Raw genomic sequence first — 17899 nt, 5'->3', positions numbered from 1 at the left:
ATTTTACTGGTTTGTTTTGTGGTGGTACAAGTCCTGCAGTGGTCTGTTTCAGCCAGTTACTCTTAAAGACAGTACGTGTCATGAAGATTGTGGGCTTTTCTGCTTCTCTTTAGAACCCATCTACAAGACCTCTTGTGCTCTGACTATTCATGCTATTGGCCGATACAGCCCGGATGTACTGAAGAACCATGCCAAAGAAGTTCTGCCTTTGGCATTCCTAGGCATGCATGAAATTGCTGATGAGGAGAAAGCAGAAAAAGAAGAATGTAACTTATGGACTGAAGTGTGGCAGGAGAATGTCCCTGGTGAGTAAACAGTGCCTATGAATTAAACCTGTTCCTTAAGAACCACAGTTGACATTTATTTTTCTCTTTTTTTAAAAAAACTTTTACTGGAGTATAGTTGAAATAAAATATTGTGTTAATTTCTGCTGTACAGTGAAGTGAATCAGTTATACATACATCCCCTCTATTTTATATTCTTTTCCATATAGGTCATTACAGAGTATTGAGTAGAGTTCTCTGAGCTGTACAGCAGGTTCTCATTCATTATCTGTTTGTATATAGTGGTATATATATGTCAGTCCCAATCTCCCAATTACCCCTCCTGCCATACCCCTCCAGTAACCATAAGTTGATTTTCTGCATCCCATTGTTGGGATTTCTAGCTCACTTTTTATTTGCAAACTTCTGTAGTTACTTTTCCCGACACCTTAACAGCGTGTGTCCCGTTGGGTTCTCAGCCTGTCCAGATTGCTGAGTTCTCAGGTTGGCGCTCAGGGCTCTTTTCTTTCCTCTCTCATTGCTGCCCATGTGAGAGAACAGAAACCACCCTAACACAGCAGAACTTTGCTTATTTCAGTTGAGAGTGAACAGTGATTTTTCTGTTGTTCTGAGTAATGTTTTAGAGTAATGCTTCTCCACTCTGCTTTTCACTTGGACACACATTCATGGATGACAGCCCGCCTGTGGGCGCGTCCAAGTTCATAAAGTCCTGCTGCTGTGAAGACTCCTCACACCCCTCCTCCCATTCTCTTCCTTTCAGAGAGTGATGTGATGCAATGTCACTGTTGAGTCACTGCTTTAAACTGATGTTCACGACTTTTATTCCAGACTTAGGGGAAAAAAATCCATTAGTTTTGGGGGTTGTTTTGGTCACTTAAAAGTTGTTTTAATTTCGCTTTTCATAATCTAGGTTCCTTTGGCGGCATTCGGTTATACCTGCAGGAGTTGATTACCATTACCCAGAAGGCTTTACAGTCTCAGTCCTGGAAAATGAAAGCGCAGGGTGCAATTGCCATGGCGTCAATCGCAAAGCAAACCAGCTCCCTGGTACCTCCGTATCTGGGAATGATACTGACCGCATTACTACAAGGCCTAGCTGGAAGAACGTGGGCAGGAAAGGTAAAGGAACCATTCATGCCCAGTTAAACCTAAGGTATCCTTAAAGGATTATGACTTCATCCTTCACTTTTCATTTTCTATAAAAATTAAAATGTTGTTTTGTGGGACAAAAGATGGATGGTTTTTGTGAACCAGACAGATTTCCTAGGCAGTGGGAAGCCTTGGGTAAACTTTGATTAAATGTGGTATTTCATCAGAGTGTAACCCAGGTGTCCTTGAATAGTGCACAGTAATGCTGGGGGTTGATTTTTATTTATCCTGTTCAACTTCCCAAGGTAAGGCTTAACCCGGGTGTTCATCCTTTTGTCCCTGTTGACCTCCTGAGCAGACCATCAGGATTGGGCATATGTGAAATTGAGTGGCCAGGCCAGTGTGTCTAAACCCCGAGTTCAGGATGCACGTCTCTGGGGCCTGTGAATTGGTCATTTTTTATAGACGTTGATGGTAGGTTAACACAGTGGCTGTATCGTGGGGAGCATGAGACTGTGGCATTATATATAGTCTGCTTGACATGGTGGAAGCCCTGGTGGCATGCAGAGCTGTAAATGAAGTGGGGGCCTCAGAGTCAGAACCAGTTCTGATTCCATTGTTAACGCTTCTGCCTCTATGCCCTTGGGCAAGTCGGTTCTCTAGGCTTCACGCAGTGGAGATGAGGACAGTTATCCTGCTTCCATGGTCTGGAGAAAAACTCTGATGTGCTCGTTAAACAAAAAGTGTGTTATAGATGTGGTGACTGGTTCATTTTTGTTGCCATAATTTTTAGACACTTCTGAGGTAGTTGTAGTCACGTGCAGAGAATGTAAATGACACATGGGTGCTTATCTTTTCCTCTTTCAATCCTTTAGGAAGAACTTTTGAAAGCCATTGCCTGTGTGGTGACAGCTTGCAGGTAAATGTTCCTTCAGTGAATCAGACGCCATTTCTTAAACTGAGCCAGAAAGCCTCAGCCTTTATTAATTGTTTGGTGCTTTCGTGTGGGTCGTACAGTGCAGAGCTGGAGAAGCCTGTGCCCGGTCAGCCCAGCACAAATGAAATCCTGCAGGCTGTTCTGAAGGAGTGTGGCAGAGAGAACCCCAAGTACAAGATGGTAGCAATCAGTTGTGCAGGGGATGTCTTAAAGGCCACCAAAGAAGACAGATTCCAGGAGTTTGCCGACATCGTCATACCTCTCATCAAGAAGGTAACGCCTGCCCTCTTCTTTAAGGTCTCGTTTATAGTTTAAAAGATTTTTTTAAAAAAGGAAAAGATTTTCCTGTGTCCTCTTTGCACGTTTTGTTAGGATTCATGTAGCTGCAAATTGCAGGCGATCCCAAAACATTATGGCTTTAAGCAAGACAGACGTTTGTCTCTCACATACTAGTTTTGGGAGTCTGGCTCTTTACAGCTCCCAACTCTGCTATCCCTGGGCGGTGGCCACTGTCTTCACAGTCCACCGTGTGTCTGCGTTCCAAGCGGGTGATGGCAGAGGAGATGGAGAAAGAATGAAAGGTCAGAGTAGGCACATCAGATCTCTTTTAAGGGGAGCTCCTGGACACTGTGGCAGGGCCTTTTCACTTCTCCCGTCGGTCAGTGCTTAGCCAGATGGCCATACCTGGCTTCAGATGAGGTTGCAAACAGTAATCTTCATTTTAGGTATCCATTTCCCCTCCGTGGGATAATGGTGGGTTGTTTTTTTTTTTTTTCCAACAAAGCAGAGGGCTTCCCTGGAAGTCCAGTGGTTAAGACTCTGCACTTCAGTGCAGCGGGTATGGATTTGATCAGGGAACTAAGATCCCACATGACATGTGGCATGGCTAAAAAAAAATAAAAAACAAAGCAGAAAGATGAGTTTATTGCAGAGATTTCATCCTGAGAGGCAAGAAATTTAGGGCTGCGGGACCAGTGAGTTCCCGAGTCTGGTGTTGGAGTGGAAGAATAGTCTCTCTCATGGTGGGAATGAGCTTTGTGTTGCAAGTCTGTGCAGCAGCCAGCCCGGGCATCCCAGAGGGAAGACAGGGAGCTCAGTGTGCCACTGTTGACTGCCTTTGCTACAGATTGGGGGACTTTGATCAAAAATGGACCTTGATTTCTTTTGGATAATGAAGTTCTTGTTTTTAAAGGTTGGACACTGATTCAGAGAAGGGTATGGTTTACCAATTTTTTTTTTTTTTTTTTTTGGTGAAACACAAAGTATTTTAAATAACATTTTTATTTGGTTTCTTGTGTTGCTGCTATTTTGCAGTTGTAAAAAAGTTGTTTAAATAATTTCTGTTACATACATAATGGTAGTGTATGGATTTGGGAGACATGTGTTTTAAATGCCTTATTTCACCAGCCAGCTGGACAAGTGACCTCCCAGCTTGTTTCCTTATCTTATAAAGACAGAGTTTGGATTTAGATCATTACCGAGTTCTTTCTCCTTTAATTCCATGATTGTAATGCCACCCTTTGTGTGTTGTGCTCAAAATACTATATATACAATAGGTTTTTTCACCTTTGCCCACAGAGTCCTTTACAGGATCACCCAAATTTATTGGAGAGATGTAGTCTTCCTGTTCAAAATTCTTTTAATGAATAGGGCAACCCATGGTAGAGAATTTAGCATTTAATTCCTGGTTAATATCTCATACTCTGGTACCCTGAATGTTTTAATAGTATACTTGTAACTTCAAAGAAAAAAAATTTTTTAATTTGCTTTCTTTTTTTTGCCTTTCAGAACTCACCTGAAAGCATTGGAGTCCGAACTACCAAAAATGAAGATGAGAATGAGAAGGAAAAGGAGCTCCAGCTGGAATCTCTGCTGGGAGCCTTTGAGAGCCTGGGCAAAGCCTGGCCCCGAAGTGTGGAGACCCAGCGTAAGCAACAGAACCTGCGTTTCGAGAAGTGCTGCTGTAGTCAGGAGTTACTTCACGAGAGCAGAGGCGTTCTGTGTGATGGTTTATAGCTGCAGTATAGAGCCTGACTGATGAATAGAGAGGATTATCCAATATAAATCTTACTTCTCTGTTGACAAATAATCTCATTGACTGTTAATTTGGTACGGCCACTGTAACATAGTCCTGCAGCCTGGGTGGCTTCCTTCCTCAAAGTCTGGAGACTAGAAGTCTGAGATCAAGATGTCAACAGTGTTGAGGTTTCTTTTGGGCTCTTTCTCCTTGGCTTGTAAATGGCCATCCATGTCTCTGTGTCCTAATGTTCTTATATCTTATATACCAGTCTTCTTGGATTAGGGCCCTAATGGTCTCTTTGAAAACCGTCTCCCAGCACAGTCACATTCTGAGATACTTGGGGTTATTAGGATTTCAGCATGTGAATTTGTGGGAAATGGCATCCCACTCCAGTATTCTTGCCTGGAGAATCCCAAGGACAGAGGAGCCTGTCAGACATGACTTAGCAACTAAACCACCATAACAACTGTGATACATTTTATGTAGATAATTTGACTATAAAAAGAATTCTGTTGGTCTTGTTTATGGCACTGTATTCTGAGAGATCCATGGAACTTACTAGTGGGGGTCTCTCTGTCTCAAAATTAACGGCCTTGTTGCTTAACCTTCAATAAGCAAATGAAATCTGTCTGCCTGAGAAACTCGTAATTTTCTGAGAGATTTGCAGAATTGAGCATAATCCTTCCAAGTGAAAAGTGAAAGTGAAAGTTGCTCAGTTGTGTCTGACTCTTTGTGACCCCATGGACTATACAGTCCATGGAATTCTGCAGGCCAGAATACTGGGGTGGGTAGCCTTTCCCTTCTCCAGGGGATCTTCCCAACCCAGGGATTGAACCCAGGTCTCCTGCATTGCAGGCGGATTCTTTACTAGCTGAGCCACAAAGGAAACCCAAGAATACTGGAGTGGGTAGCCTATCCCTTCTCCAGCGGATCTTCCCACCCAAAAATTGAACCAGGGTCTCTCCTGTATTGCAGGCAGATTCTTTACCAACTGAGCTATCAGTGAAGGTTTAAATAAATAATAAACCTTTACTCGCGGGTTAGGTTGTAGTTAGTAGGAGTTTGCCTTGTATTGGTTCTTGCAGTGCATCCTACATCTGAATATTCCTGAATCTTATGAAAAGCATCGTTGACTCTGATTCAGTTCAGTTCAGTTGCTCAGTTGTGACTCTTTGCAACCCCATGGACTAAAGCACACCAGGGTTCCCTGTCTATCCCCAACTCCAAGGGACTCTCAAGAGTCTTCTCCAACACCACAGTTCAAAAGCATCCGTTCTTTGGTGCTCAGCCTTCTTTATGTTCCAGCTCTCACATACATACATGACTACTGGAAAATCCATAGCTTTGACTAGATGGACCTTTGTTGGCAAAGTAATGTCTCTCTGTTTTTATAATGTTTTGGATGTATCTAAAATCACACTTAAGAGTGTCATTGAGCCTTGCCATCCTTTGTGTGAACTTCAAAAAGGATATTTACTATGTATAGGATGGGTTTTCCCAGAGATACAGATTTGTAAGAGGTTTTATTTCTTGGTGTTATGTTTGGATTGCAGTGGAAGCCCACTTATTTGATTTCATTAGGACTATTAACTTTTGCTTGATAGGTGGAAAAAATTCAAATAGGGAGTTTTATAAAAAGATCACACATACAAGGCAGTCTTAGTGTAAGGAGTAGAGATGTACATTCACATACAGGGGAAGGGCAAAGGCCTTTGAGAATTTCTTCCACACTGGCTTCTCATATACATCTTACTCATCATCTTCAATTCCTGGTTTTATTCCCTTTTTTTGTTTTTGTTTTTATTTCTTTATAGTAGAGAAAGAAAGCACAATTTCTTAGGAAGCGGTTCAAATGCAGAATCTAGATTCTTAACCCCTATCTATCTTTACATTTGTGAATCTTACTAAATTCTGTAGCATTTAAAAAATAACTGCTTTCCTAATAAAGATATAACTGAGCTCAACAACAACAACAAAAAACTACTTTGTTGAGTTTTATGTTCCTCTTTCATCACTTAGCAAAATATTAATTACATAATTATAATAAGAGTGCAGTTGGCATAACAGATTTGGAATAAAGCACCACTGACTCTAGTTAAGTCTGCAATATGCATAAGCTTGTGAGTGTCCAGCAAGGACCCCTGGCCTCCAGAGTCCTGCTTTCTTTGGCCGTCATTCAGGGTATTTTACAGGGAAAACACAGTGTGGTTGACTGTCAGTTCTGTAGAGAAGGATATTGCCCTGACAGTGAATAGTTACAACTTTTGAATAGTTATATATGATTTGAGGGTAGGGGGAGCATATTTCTGATTAAAGGAAGTTTGTGGGAATTGAACAGAGTCATACTGAAGTGTTTTTGAAATTTCCTGGCTTTAATTAAAGGCATTTGTTTTTGTTTTTTCACTTTTTCCTCTCTCCCTCTCTTTTCCACTTACCCCCCGAATCCCACCCTTTCTCTGTTTGTCCCTCTCTTCCTCTCTGTTCTTTGTTTCTCTCACTTGCTCTGTCTCTTGCTTCTTCATACTCTGTCCTGCTGTGTCCCAATCTGTCTTTTTTCCCAGGTTGTTATCGTCAGGAGTTGTGCAAACTGATGTGTGAACGGCTGAAACTCAGCACATGGAAAGTGCAGCTGGGAGTCCTACAGGCGATGAATGCCTTTTTTCAGGGGTAATTCGCTTCATAGTTCAGTCATTTATTTTACTTTCCCCTTCCCCTTAGCATCTTATGTATAATCAGTGGAATTCTGTTAAATTTCAAAAAGCTAAAATGACATCATAAAGTAATACATACAGATAGGAGTTGTTTGTGCCAGAAAGGCTTTAGAATGTTTCTGAAATAACTAGTATTTGGATCTTGCTCTCTGATTTGTACAGATTAATGCTTTTAGAAGAAGAACATGCAGATCCTGAGGCTCTGGCTGAAATTCTCCTTGAAACTTGTAAATCAATCACATATTCTTTAGGTGAGTGGTAAACTGATATGGTAAAGAGTCCGCCTGCAGTGCAGATGACCCCGGTTGGATTCCTGGGTCAGGAGCATCTGCTGGAGAAGGGATAGGCTCCCCACTCCAGTATTCTTGGGCTTCCCCTGTGGCTCAGCTAGTAAAGAATCCACCTGCAATGCCGGAGACCTGGGTTCGATCCTTGGGTTGGGAAAATCCCCTGGAGAAGGGAAAGGCTACCACTCCAGTATTCTTGGCCTGGAAGATGCCATGGACTGTACAGTCAATGGGGTCCCAAAGAGTCGGACATGACTGAGCGGCTTTCGCTTTCACTTTCTGACATGGATAAGGGGGTTTTCATTTTTGTCCTGCCTTGTGCTGGAAACTAAATTCATGGAACCAACTACTGAACTCGTCTATTTAGTAGACTCAGTATGTGCCCCCAAACTGGAAAGTATTAACCTGAAACTAATTAGGATTTCAACATCTAGATTAGAAAAGCCTTTGTGATCAGTATTTTTTAAAACCTTGTATTTGGAAATAATTTCAGACTTAGAGAAAAGTACAGTAATAGTGCATATGATACTTGCATATGCTTTACCCAAAGTCACCTGTTAACATTTTGTGCCAGTTACTTTGATTTGCCTTCTGTACACATATAATACTTTTCCCTGAACATCTGAAAGTATGTTGCTTACATCCTGCCCCTTTTCTCCTAAGTTCTTCAGTGTGCCTGCTTTTACATAATCATAGTATAGTTACCAACTTTAGATAGTGTAATGATGTAGTATTTTTAACCATTCATATTCTAGGTTTTCAGTTGATTCAGTAATGTTTTTTATATAATTTTTTCCTCCTCTCCTTAAGGAATCTGGTTCAGAGTCATTTGGTGCATTTATTGATAGTTGTCATATCCTGTTAGTCTCCTTTAATCTGGAGTGCTTCCTCGGCCTTTTTCCGTCTTATATGACATTGACAGTTTTGAAGAAAAGCCTCAGCTTGCCCCGCTTTAAAACTAGCATGTTTGTCATTTGCTGCTTGCCTGGTGTTTCCCCGTGATCAGATCCGGGTTATGAGCTCCCAGTTGTGCTTCTCTGTAAGTGGTGTGTCCTCTCCCATCAAGAGGCACACTGTTCCTCTGCCCTCATTGGTGAGGTTAATTGTGATGATCCAGTCAAGGTATCACTCAGTTTTCTCTGCTGTATGGTTACTGTTTTTTCCCATTCTGTCTGGTAAGCAGCCTGTGGGAGAACATATTTTAAGACCATTCGAATAACCTGCTCCTCTTCAGAACTGTGTCTTCTAAGCAGTCTGGGAGAAGACACTTTAAGACCATGTACATGGACTGCTGGTTTTCAAAATATCTCCTCTAGATTCGGCATGCATTGATAGGTTTTCCTGAGCCAGCTTTTACTAAGAGGATTTTCCAACTCTAGCACTTCCTCTACATTTACCCTTTGACAACTGATATCTTCTCATAAGCCAGGTCCCTCTCCTGAACTCTTTATTAATCTGTTATCCACATTGTTTCATGAATCCCTTCATTTCCCTGTTGGTTTGTAATTACTTTCCTGAATTAATTTGTTGCTGAAACTATCCCAGATTTGGCCAGTGGAAGCCCCTTTGGGCTGACTGCTGTGTCCGGTTGCCAGCTCACCACCGTTTCTTCAGCACTTGTGTACTTCGTAGCATGACAACCTGTCATAACCTTATTTTGTTCTTTCTTTGACTCAGGTCTGGTTATGTGTCAGTTTCTTCTCTAGACAGTTTCACTGTGAGCTAGATGCTCCGTGTAGAGTAGACACCAAGGAAGCATATTTCACTGGTGATCCTTGGAGGTAGCCACATGGTTTTGGATAAAGAACTGGCAGCTAAGAAACGTGCTTGTGGGGTCGGGTCCCGGCCAGGTGTCCCCGAGTTGGCTCTTTACCCCTGGGTTGTATCATGTTCTTTGCTAAAATGAAGAGGTCATGAAAACCTTAAGACTTTCTTAGGTATCCTATGAGGTCAATATGTGTTTGAGATACTGTCTTTTGATTTCTGACTTCTAAAATGGGTCCTTTAAATATTGCCATTTATTGTGGAGATTGGTATATTTCACTGATGGCTTTTTTTTTTTGAAGTAAGGAATATGGACTTACAGCATATTTCTAATATTTGGTGATAATTGGCAAAGGGATAATTACTTAAGAATAGGTATATCTTTTTCTGAATTTATAATTTCTGAATGTCTTTTTTTCAGTAACATTAACTTAATCTTAAAAGTACTGTTTGTAAGGCATATAAAACGAATAATGTGAACTATATGATTTCCTTCTTAGAAAATAAGACCTACTCATCTGTGAGAACAGAAGCTTTATCTGTGATAGAATTGCTGCTTAAAAAACTTGAAGGTGAGTTCTTGATACTTCTGATTGGAGGATTGGAAAGCCAAGGAAACTTTATGGCAGATGTTTTAGGAATTTTTTTATTTTCTGTTTTTATTTTTAATGAAGCATATATTCCAAAATGTAAATTAATATATTTGTACATGAAAGTTTAATATACATAGCTAAAACCTTCAAACTTTATGAAGTGTTAAATTTGGTACACTTCTATTTTATATACTTTTAATGCACTATGAACTGTGATTATCTCAATAAAGTTTTGGTTTCCAACACAAAAAACCTCAAATAGCCAAAGCAATCTTGAGAAAGAAGAATGGAACTGGAGAAATCAAACTGCCTGACTTCAGAATATACTACAAAGATACAATCATCAAGACAGTATGGTATTGGCACAAAGACAGAGATATAGATCAATGGAACAAAATAGAAAACCCAGAGATAAATCCAAGTACCTATGGACACCTTATCTTTCATAACAGAGGCAAAATTATACAGTGGAGAAAAGACAATCTCTTTTACAAATGGTGCTGGGAAAACTGGTCAACCACCTATAAAAGAATGAAACTGGAACACTTTCTAACACCATACACAAAAATAAACTCACAATGGATTAGAGATCTAAATGTAAGACCAGAAACTATAAAACTCCTAGAGGAAAACATAGAATACTCTTTGACATAAATCACAGCAAGATCCTCTATGACCCACCTCCCAGAGTAATGGAAATAAATGGGACCTAAGTAAACCTAAAAGCTTCTGCACAAGGTGAAAAGGCAGCCTTCGGAATGGGAGAAAATAGTAGCAAATGAAATAACTGACAAAGAATTAATCTCCAAAATATGCAAGCAGCTCATGCAGCTTGATACCAGAAAAATAAACGACCCAATCAAAAAATGGGCCAAAGAACTAAACAGACATCTCTCCTAAGAAGACATAGAGATGGCCAACAAACACATGAAAAGATGCTCAACATCACTCATTATCAGAGAAATGTAAGTCAAAACCACAGTGAGGAATCACCTCACACCAGTCAGAATGACTGCCATCAAAAAGTCTACAAACAATAAATGCTGGAGAGGGTGTGGAGAAAGGAAACCCTCTTAGGCTGTTGGTGGGAATGCAAACTAATATAGCCACTATGGAGAACAGTGTGGAGATTCCTTAAAAAACTGAAACTAGAACTGCCATATGACCCAGCAATCCCACTGCCGGGCATCCACACCGAGGAAACCAGAATTGAAAGAGACATATGTAACTCAGTGTTCATTGCAGCACTGTTTACAATAGCTAGGACATGGAAGCAACCTAGATGTCCATCAGCAGACGAATGGATAAGAAAGCTGTGGTACATATACACAATGGAATCTTACTCAGCTATTAAAAAAAAAGCACATTTGAGTCAGTTCTAATGAGGTGGATGAAACTGAAGCCCATTATACAGAGTGAAGTAAGTCAGAAAGAAATACCAGTACAGTATATTAATACATATATATGGAATTTAGAAAGATGATAATGATGACCCTATATGCAAGACAGCAAAAGAGACACAGATGTATAGAACAGACTTTTGGACTCTGTGGGAGAAGGCAAGGGTGGGATGATTTGAGAGAATAGCATTGAAACATGTATATTACCACATGTAAAGTAGATGACCAGTCCAAGTTCAATGCATGAAGCAGGGCACTCAAAGCCAGTGCCCTGGGACAACCCAGAGGGATGGGGTGGGGAGAGGTTTCAGGATGGGGGGACACATGTACACTACACCCGTGGCTGATTCATGTCAATATATGGCAAAAACCACCACGATATTGTAAAGTAATTAGCCTCCTCCTGAATATTCATTGGGAGGACTGATGCTGAAGCTGAAGCTCCAATAATTTGGCTACCTGATGTGAAGAACTGACTCATTTGAAAAGACCGTGATGCTGGGAAAGATGAAAGCGGGAGGAGAAGGGGACGACAGAGGATGAGATGGTTGGTTGGCATCACCGGCTCAATGGACATGAGTTTGAGTGAACTCCAGGACTTGGTGATGGACAGGGAGGCCTGGTGTGCTGCAGTCCATGGGGTCACAAAGAGTCAGACACAACTGAGCTGCTGAACTGAACTGAACTAAAATTAATTAGTTAAAAAAAAAAAAAGATTTAGTTTCTGTAGTGAATCTTGAGTTAGTCTTGGTTAATTACAGCAGGCGGCTGACAGTGGCAGGGCAGAACTCACTGCACTCATGTCAGTAAACAATGACGCACTGAAAAGTGAAGTTAGGAAAACATTTAACAGTTAACTTCCCGAATCATCAAATTTGATTGCAGTTTTCTTAGTTGATTTTTTTTTTCTGTTTTCCTTTTTAAAAGCTGTCTTATACAGAAGTGATTTTATCTAATGGTCTGTTCTATCACTGGTAACAGGAGACTGGTAGCATTTCTCCAGTAGTGTATCTGCTGCTGACTTCAGAAGGAGGCCTCTTTTCTTTTTTTTTCTGTTTCCTGTTTTTTGTTATTTTAGCCATACGAATAAAGAATGAGGAAGATGGAACAGTTTTCTGTAGAGCCTTATGTATTTGCGGTTTCTCATTCTGTCTCTGTCCTTGCCTAGCAATTAAAGCATCTCTTAGGGCTCCGTCAAATAGGCTGTTTGTTTCAGTAGCATTGCACATCTCATAATCCCATTTTCCTTGTTGAAATGAAAGCTAGGAACTTAGATATATCCCTGGATTCTCGTGTTTGCCACATATGTATGCGTACATTCTAGATGAGGAAAATGAGGCTAAACAGTGAAATATCTAGCTTGAAACTCCATCATCAGAACATATCAGAACCTCATAAACAAGATTTAGTATCTGACATACTTTCTGAATTTCTAAAATTTTGAGCATGCATGTAGTTCTTCTATGCTTCTCTTAAAGGTGTAATAAAGTATCATCGGTTCAAACTGTCTCTACAGTTTTCAGATGTATTGATTTTTTTTTTTTACTGAGCTTGGCTTACAAAGATATATTCAGCTCAGTTGCTGCAATGGCTTTTTGTCACTATGTGCCCTGTCTCCTCAGTGGCTTCAGTGACCCTTCATTCTCGTTGTCCCAGCAGCTCTGGAGGCAGAGGATGAAACCCCTGATAGGCCCTCAGGTTATTGTCAATAATTAGATTCTGAGACAACTATTAAACCCGTGATCATTATATGCAGAACAGTTATTGCATTTACTTCAGGGATAGGATGTGTGGCATAAAAGCAGAAAGAATAGTTTGGGGTTTTCTGCTTGCTTCTTCTATAAGGATTCTTTTGTGTTTCTTATTTCCGTTCAGAATCGAAACAGTGGGCAAGTCTGACCCCTGAGTGCAGAGTGGTCCTGATTGAGTCTTTAGGAGCCATGGAGACAGACAGCAGACCTGAGCTGCAGGAGAAAGCATCGTTACTGAAGAAAACACTTGAAAGTCTGCAGTGAATTAGAAGGGGAAGAAAGAAAACAAGTGCCATGTTCACTGGGGTTTGAAACGGTGGTGTTCTTTGAAAAACCAAGTGGGGAAAGTAAAGATTAATCTGTAGCATGCATCATTCCTTGGCTGAAATAAAAAAAAAATGCCTTAAATTTTGTTCCTTATTAGCTTTATTTTACTCGATGTTTTAAAAGTATCTGGACTGGATAAGCTAAATGGAACCTTGGATGATATTTGAGAGGTGGTTGTAGGTGAAACTGACAGAAATAGCTGTTGAAAGAATTAGAGCTGTTATTAAAGGAATAGACAAAGTTACAGCGGGAACCTGCATAAAAATCTTAGAACTGCATCCAAATTTTATAAAGTCCTTTCAGGAAGAGGGGCTGTGTCAATCACTTAGTTTAACCCCCTTCTGTAACCTGAAGAAACAGGCTATGAGATGATGTAGCTTCCGTTCGGAGGCCTGTGCCGAGGCTGGAACCTGCATGTTTGATGACCTACCCAGGACACTTTTCTTTTACACCCTGCTGCCAATCAGTGCTAACCTTGACCTGCCTGAGAAATTCCCAAGATGAGAAGGTACAGCCGTCCTGGCACCAGAACTGAACTGACCCATTATGTAAGCACTCTTGGATTCTTGAAGTTCAGAAGCTGAACATTTGTCTTATCATTTGTTTAGATGGTTGGCTTTTCGAATGGTTATCTACCAACCTTACAGATTGAGAGGGAGGGGAAATTGAGTTTCTATGTGATAATTCTAATCATCCTCCTTTTAAAAGCAGATGAAGGTAGGTTAGGACAAAAGTGTTCATTCTGTGGTGTGTATTTTGCAAAACTCCAACCAACAATGATGTCGTAAGTGCTTTGGTTTATATCATTTATAATCTCAAAACTGTAAAGGCAAATTAAAATTTTCTACCCACTTTTATGCTAACAATATGACTGTGAGACAGAAAGAGAAGCATTTTAATTAGCCATCTGGGAATAACATGATATCATTCAAAGTAAGTAATTGCAGCTAGGGATTCTTTCTTTCCTTGTACTGCTCATACTCCTGCCCAGGGATGTCAGGTAAGGGGGAAAGAAGTTTAAATAAGTGTCTATCAAGGTGAATGGAGAACCCTCTAGCTCACCTTGGATTCCAAGCACAAAATTGACTTTCACTCAATTCTGACCCCTTACTGATGTTAACAGCAGGGTGGAAATTCCATGTTGTTATTTTTGGGGGCCTCTGTTAACCGAAGTGGAGCTTCCCAGGTGGCACTTATGGTAAAGAATCCATCTGCCAATGCAGGAGATGCTAAAGACATGTGTTCGATCCCTGGGCTGGGAAGATCCCCTGGAGTAGGAAATGAATTTTCTTGACTGTGACCCATAGTCAAAGTAACTTTTTACATCATGACCCAGAACTCTGTGTGTTTGTATGTGTGTGTGTGAGACAGAGACAGAGGATGAATAGAAAATCTTTAACTTAAATAAAATGTTTTGTGAAATGATATACTCTTAAGTGTGATCTGCTTTGATCCCTCCCCACCAGCTCCCCACCCCATTCTCAATGCCTTTCAGACCCACTGAATTCATTTCTGACTCATAAGTGGGTTGTTATAGTTTGAAAAACACTGCCCTAGATAGTACCTAAGCCTAGCTGTATATGCTATGTTTGGGGGTTGCTTCTGACTGGAAAAGGACTTTACAAATGAAAATTTAAGTGTTTATTACCAAAATATCCTCCTAGCTGATACTAAATATAATTGTGAGTTTTGGCAGCATCATGAATTTTAAGTAAACTATCATGGATTTCTACTTGAGAGTGGTGTGTGTTTGGGGAAGAAAAAATCAACCCCATTTTTTAGAAAGCTTATGTCCTCACAGGACTTGGTGTTTTTCAGATCAGTATTTCCCCTTCCACTAAGTGCCCTCTGACTTTAGTTTTCAGTACCTGGGATACTCTTCCTAGGCAAGAATGCGGTGTAGATCAGGTATTAGCAGAAAGGAAGAGTGTAAGGGCAAGAGTTGTGCTCTTGGCTCATATCAAGTTTAAAACCTCATCAGATTTTATGCTTTTTAAACTTTTTGTTACTCAATAATGGGAATGTCCCATGGTGCTGAGAGAGGTGCTAAGATACTTGAACCTTAGTGCTTAGTGCTAGTGAATTAATTTGTTTTAGTTTTCTAAGCACGTTTCTAAGTTCTACACTTACTGCCTTCATCTTGACCAGCCAAGTCATTTGCACAGCTAGTAACGTTATTCATGGTCTCCCGATGCAGCTTGTGTTGGTGTGCATATGCACACGTACATGTATTTAAAAGAGTTAATAAGTGAGAGTTTGTAATTGTGGAATGGTGATACTGGTGAACAAATGGCAAAAGGACCTGTGAACGTCTGTATCTTTGGCCTTCTCTTTCCAAAGCTATCTGAAACAGATCTTTATTATTTTTTCCCTAGGAACATTCAGTGCTACTCATGACATAAGCAACTGATTTAGAGGGTCTACTGAATTGCTTATTCCTGGAATACATATCGTCACAAATTTAACTGATAATGTGAACAGAAGGTACCTGAAATTTGGCAATTGGAAATCAAAGTATAAAACTGTCTTTTTGGTGATAAAGAGCAGCCACTTCTGTAATGTCTGTGTCAGATTTACAATCACCAGTGTGTCTGCCTGGAATACAGCGTACCCGCACGGCAACACCCGAGCGCCACAAATCCCCATTGCTTTGCCCTCCCATCTCTTCACTTGTGTATTCACTGATGAGAAAAGCAAAGGAAACAAGATGTGACTCTGTCGGTCTGTGCTCTAGTTGCAGTCGCACTGTGTGAACACTGTCTGCCCACCGGGGGAAGTCCTATCTGCTGCTGCCACAATATAGTCATGCTGCTTGTGAAGTGCAGGGAGTTGTTTTGACACTGGCACCCACTGTAATGTACAAACTGTTGTTAATGGATGTATATGTAACAGATTTTTGTATTTTATATGCAAAGTCTTCATAGAATCCTCTGCAATATGTACTGAGCTAGCAAAGCATGTGATAGTCTTGAAAGGAAAATCCTTCTGATGCCCAAGGAGATACTAAGTGGTAAATAAAAGCTGCATGATCAGTTCTTTGAAGTGGTCCATTAATTTTTACTGGTTCTCTTGGAAAAGAGTTCAACTTCAAGACATTGCTTAGTTATTCTTTAAAGACCAAAAAAGTCCTACTGCCTGCCATATTCTGAGCTACTTCTAACCAAGCAGAAATTGTTGGCTTAGGTGTCTGGGAATTTCAAGGCAAAATAGAAACAAGCAAGACACCTGAATAATTGCTGTCAAATACCTGGAGAAATGCAATCATTGAAAGATTGGATTTTTTGATAAAAGTAATCCCAGATGCGGTTCTGCTTTTGATCAAGATTAACATACCTGGCTATATACATAAAGTATCAGAGATTTGGTTTCATCCTATGTTGTAAACGGACACCAAAGTTTTAGGCTGTGGAAGATAGGCTTGAAGGTGAGAGATAACTTGCTCTTTCTCTCATAGCAGATATATATATAAGCCTTGAATGCTCCCGTTTCTGTTATGCTTTTCTTTTTCCCATCAAGCTAGTTCCAGATGAACTGAGTAGAATAACAGTTGGGTTTTTTTTTTTTTTTTTTTTTTAAGTGGAACGTTCACAACCAGAGAGATGAAAATCACTAAAGGAAAAATCTCATTGATAAAGGCAAATATACAGTGAAGGTAGTAAAGCAACCCTATGAAAAGCTAGTAGGAAGGTTAAAAAAGTAGTAAAATCATCTAAATCCACAATAAGTAGTTAAGGGATCACAAAGCAAAAATGTAAATATGTAAATAGTAAATGTGGAACAGGTAAAAATGCAGAGTTGTTAAAATGCATTCAAACTTAAGGGATCTACAGTTTAATCATGTATTTGTATAGAGTGCTATATATAAACATAACCACAAACCAAAAAGTATATAATAACACCCATACAGAAAAAAGAAATCCGAACAGTACTAAAGATAGTCATCAAATCACAACCAAGCAGAGCTAAAAGAGGAAACAAGAGCGAGCTACAAAACAACAAAATATCAGTAAGTACATACCCATCAGTGATTACTTCAAATGTAAATGGACTAAATGCTCCAGTCAGAAGACAAAGTGACTGGATATAAAAACGAGACTTGTAAGTGAATAGCTGAAATATTCATAAGAGCTCAAAACTGACGACAGTCTAAATGTCTGTCAACTAGTGAATAAACCATTGTGATTTATGCAGTGGAATACTCAGTACTGATGAATATAAACATAAAGCACTATGCTAAGTGATGAGGCTGTGTATCATATAATTCTATTTATATGAAATTCCGGAAAAGGCAAAACTAGTGACAGATGAGATCAGTAGTTTGGAGGCATAGGATCAGAGTAGATTGCAAACGGGCACAAAATAAGGTCTTAGGTGTTTGGAGTGTTCTATATCTTGATTATGGTCATCAACCAAATCGTGTTTCAAATGTATTTAAAACAGTTCTCCTTGTCCACAAAATTAGATTTAACCCACTTCAGTTCAGTTCAATTCAGTCACTCAGTCGTGTCCGACTCTTTGCGACCCCATGAATCACAGCACGCCAGGCCTCCCTGTCCATCACCAACTCCTGGAGTTCACTCAAACTCATGTCCATCGAGTCGGTGATGCCATCCATCCATCTCATCCTCTGTCGTCCCCTTCTCCTCCTGTCCCCAATCCCTCCCAGCATCAGGGTCTTTTCCAATGAGTCAACTCTTCACATGAGGTGGCCAAAGTATCAGAGTTTCAGCTTCAGC

At 40.2% G+C, this 17899-nt stretch overlaps 1 protein-coding gene across 7 annotated transcripts in view; it reads left to right on the top strand.

The window, feature by feature from the left end:
- Positions 1-16199, top strand: part of ECPAS (Ecm29 proteasome adaptor and scaffold) — a 109948-nt gene extending 93749 nt beyond the window's left edge. For 6 of the 7 annotated variants that reach the window (XM_010808244.4, XM_024996324.2, XM_024996322.2 and 3 more), the window contains 9 exons: positions 114-305; positions 1195-1403; positions 2249-2292; positions 2391-2583; positions 4099-4237; positions 6892-6997; positions 7204-7292; positions 9593-9664; positions 12961-16199. In XM_010808244.4, coding sequence (XP_010806546.2) covers positions 114-305; positions 1195-1403; positions 2249-2292; positions 2391-2583; positions 4099-4237; positions 6892-6997; positions 7204-7292; positions 9593-9664; positions 12961-13100 — 1184 coding nt within the window. In that variant the 3' untranslated portion in view covers positions 13101-16199. The remainder of the gene's footprint in view (positions 1-113; positions 306-1194; positions 1404-2248; positions 2293-2390; positions 2584-4098; positions 4238-6891; positions 6998-7203; positions 7293-9592; positions 9665-12960) is intronic. The other variant, XR_009495682.1, reaches the window with a different exon arrangement.
- The last annotated feature ends 1700 nt before the right edge of the window (positions 16200-17899 follow it).

The sequence above is a fragment of the Bos taurus genome, chromosome 8 (assembly GCF_002263795.3).
Source record: "Bos taurus isolate L1 Dominette 01449 registration number 42190680 breed Hereford chromosome 8, ARS-UCD2.0, whole genome shotgun sequence".
NCBI lineage: Eukaryota > Metazoa > Chordata > Mammalia > Artiodactyla > Bovidae > Bos > Bos taurus.
The sequence above is the reverse complement of the archived record's forward strand: the minus strand, read 5'-3'. Positions and strand labels throughout refer to the sequence as shown.